We start from the raw sequence: 3,853 nt of genomic DNA, 5'->3' as shown, positions 1-3,853 counted from the left end.
TGGGCCGAATACAACTTCAAGTTTCACGAAAAATGTCAAAATAACTGTGGGGAGAGGAGGACAGAGTGGATCATAATGTTTCTGTAATGATGTAAAGGTTACTAGAGCGCAAGATGAACCTTAAGGTTTTAAGAATAATGTCAAAATAACTCGGGGAGAGGAGGACAGAGTGGATCATAATGTTTCTGTAATGATATAAAGGTTACTAGAGCGCAAGATGAACCTTAAGGTCTTAAGAATAATGTCAAAATAACTCGGGAGAGAGAAGGACAGAGTGGATCATAATGTTTTTGTAATGATGTAAAGGTTACTAGAACGCAAGATGAACCTTAAGGTCTGAAGAATAGTGTCAAAATAACTCGGGGAGAGGAAGACAGAGTGGATCATAATGTTTCTGTAATGATGTAAAGGTTACTAGAGCGCAAGATGAACCTTAAGGTCTGAAGAATAGTGTCAAAATAACTCGGGGAGAGGAAGACAGAGTGGATCATAATGTTTCTGTAATGATGTAAAGGTTACTAGAGCGCAAGATGAACCTTAAGGTCTTAAGAATAATTAGGTGTAGATGAATCCTAAAGTTTGAAGAACAGTATAAAAGTACCTAAGGAGAGGAACTTTTTATTGTTCGAAGAATAATGTCTAGATTTAAACTGATAGAATAAATCTTCAAGAAGCTATTAGGAGGGCAGAATGGCTCCTATTGTTTCAATAATGTTGTATAAGCTACTAGTGAGCATAATAAATCTTTGGGCTTCAAAAAGTAATATTTCAGTAGCTGGGAGGTAGAGAGAATGTTAATTTTTCGATAATAATATACGAGTATGTAAGAAAGCAGAGAGACTTGATGGAAACCATATTAACTATTTTAAATGTAAAGTCCTATCCTCCTTCACATTCAATTAAAATAATACTTACAATGGTGGCATTAAGAGAGATGTCTGTGTTATGTTTATACATGCATCCAAACCAACAGATTCGTGTGTGTTAAAGAAAACAAATGACTGTGTCTATGTTGATATATACATGAAAAAATATTACTTACAGTGTTGATAAGAAATATGTTTGTGTTATGTTTGTAAATTTATATTTCTTGGCTTCTTTCCCTTAAAGTAACTTTAATGAGGAAGTAAATTTGATTTTCTTTTGCTGGTAAAACAGATACATAAGATATTATTTCCTTGAAGTTAAATTCGTATGCTAAATGCGAATTTCCTGTCATCAAAATATTTTCCAAAGGTCCTTGGGAGAAGTTACGTATATGTATCATAAAGTAAAAGTCGTCACTTACCAGATTCACCAGAAACTCGTTTTCTTCCTTCGAATGTATTGAAACTAGATGAGCATCAAACAATGCACAGTAATCATCAGCCTCGTACCAGGATAATTTATCCCACAACCTTCCTTCATACAAATGGTAGCAAGAATCTGTCTTTTCATAGTAGATCCATTTTACATCTTTTTCGTCAAGGTCCTTACACTTGTCATCCGATATGTTTTCTCAAAAAGTAAACATAAAGTCAATATCTTTTTGTGACACAGCTGATACAAACCAAAATAAAATAATTTAACTACTTACCACCTAACAAGAGAAAATGTATCCATTAGACCAACCCACATTTAACATTAAACCACAAACTACACTGCAATTTATAAAAGTTATCTGAATACACCTAAATAATAATATACTCTATACCAGTTAAAAAATAGTGAAATTACTAGCTGTTTCATCTTTGGCAGAAAGTTCATAACTGTGTACAGTATTCCAAATGAGTCCAAAATAGTGACTTTTACAGAGAGATAATTACCTCGTTTCATTTCTAATCAATATATCAATAAGTACTTCCTAACATTCTATTAGCTTCACTATCAGCAACAGAGTTCGGCTTCAATGGCATAAGGAACTTGTTCACCAGTATGTCAAGATCCTCTTTTTCAGTCACGCGATTTATTGAGTTTCCATCTATATTAAATGTATGATATAATTTATGATAACACAAATTACTTACCTAGCACTCAGTATAATTAAAGGTCATTTTCCAAATACCTGACAAACTGATCTAAGTCATTTCAACATCTTCAATAAGATAGAAATACCCAAGAGTTGATGTCATCAGCAAACTTTTCCACTTTACAAATCATGTCTTTATCAGTATCGTTAAAGTAAATGAGAAAAAGGTGAACGTTCTGACTCCCGAGATATTCTACTACTAACAAAAGTCCAGTTTGGCTCCATTAACAATATAATTTTGCTTTTCTTATTACACTATAATCTAGTAGATTAGTCTTTCCTTGACCCCCACCAATGTAAATCTTGTAAATCTGTTGAAAAATAAGAGTAACATTAACAACTCTCCAATCTCAGGTACCTACCTGCTCACTGTGACCCTAGTGACTTATTATTTTACCTACCATCTTAATAATGAACTATCTTTGTTATAAAGCAATAATATGAACTTATTATATTTTTAACTCTACATTTTTTATTCGATACCTTATGTTATTTCCGAGAATAAGAGATTATAATTGTACTTCAATCACACTGTATTAACCATATCTATTGCAGCCAACTTTATTAAATAGCATTCCAACCATTAATATACTTATTGTATCTTAACTGGCCTGATGAGCACTAGTACTGAGTAAAATACATTGTCGGCAATGAATATAATAGTCATTGTTTCTTTGTTCGTTTTTGAATTTCGTGCAAAACTACAAGAGGAATATCAGCGCTAGCCCTCCCTAATTTAGCAGTGAAAGGCTAAAAGGATGGAAGCTAGTCATCACCACCCACCTCCAACTCTTGGGCTGCTTTTTACTAACGAATAGTGTGATTGACCGTCAAATTATATCGCTCCCACGGCTGAAAGTGCAAGCATGTTTGGTGGTACGGAGATTCGAACCTGCGACATGCAAACTGCGAGTCGAGCACCCAGACCACCTGGCTATGCCAGACCCAATTACCCATTTCCTACTTCTGATAGACGATTTGTCTGCACTAATAAAGCTACCTTTAAAACAGCCTCTAGCGTATCTTCAAGTAAGCTCTGTTACATATCTGCTTGTTTGTTTGTTTCCGGTAGAAATTCTTTCTGATGATCTTCAGCGATACAAGTCCTTTCTTGATTAAACCAGTTTATTCTTCCTCGATACAAACTTTTAGTACACAGTAGTTCCACTATCAGTACGTTTCTCGTCACTTTAAACTTAACAACTTTTATAATACACACTATAAATCAGAGCGATTCATAATCTCGACTACTTCGCTCTCGACAAGTGCAAAACACACACTTTACGGCTCACTAGCTCGAAACTAACAGAATCATAAATTACATGGAACTCAAAGTAGCTACAGCTCTCTCTTCATTTTTCCCCTCTGGCTTTCTCTGCCAGGCTTATATACTAACAAAGAGTGCATCTCGAACACAATGCACCAGCAGCATCACGTGACTTCTACTGTCGTAACACTGCCCTTTCCTTAGAACTGTCCGTCACGAACAATAGCCACTTTCATTAAACCAATAGATAATTAACTTAATTAAATGTACAGAATTTACAAACACAAAATTAAAATACAACAAAGTATCTTAATTTTACAGGACGTATCTTCTTCATACTAGTCTCCGTCTCATTGGCTTCTGCTTTACGTGTGATTCATCTGCTCCATCAGGAAATATCCCATTATCGGTAGCAGTCACGTCAGTGATAGTAACTTCATTAACGGCTTCACTGTTTTTTTCTCAAAACTAGGTAAAGTTTCTTACGGCCTTGATCAGAATGCAGTTCGTATGGCATACCAAACCTCAAGAAGAAATCACTAATAGCCAAAGCTACAGTTGTACCTTCCTGATTTGGT

General features: G+C 34.8%; 1 protein-coding gene across 1 annotated transcript in view; it reads right to left on the bottom strand.

Annotated features, from left to right (window-relative positions):
* Positions 1–3,853, bottom strand: part of LOC111088930 (macrophage mannose receptor 1-like) — a 74,120-nt gene that overhangs the window by 63,457 nt on the left and 6,810 nt on the right. Inside the window, exon 2 of the mRNA XM_022400278.1 lies at positions 1,289–1,497. Within this exon, the coding sequence (XP_022255986.1) occupies positions 1,289–1,497 (209 nt within the window). The remainder of the gene's footprint in view (positions 1–1,288; positions 1,498–3,853) is intronic.

Source organism: Limulus polyphemus, unplaced genomic scaffold, assembly GCF_000517525.1.
Source record: "Limulus polyphemus unplaced genomic scaffold, Limulus_polyphemus-2.1.2 Scaffold4773, whole genome shotgun sequence".
Taxonomy (NCBI): domain Eukaryota; kingdom Metazoa; phylum Arthropoda; class Merostomata; order Xiphosura; family Limulidae; genus Limulus; species Limulus polyphemus.
This window is presented reverse-complemented; position numbering and strand designations above follow the sequence as displayed.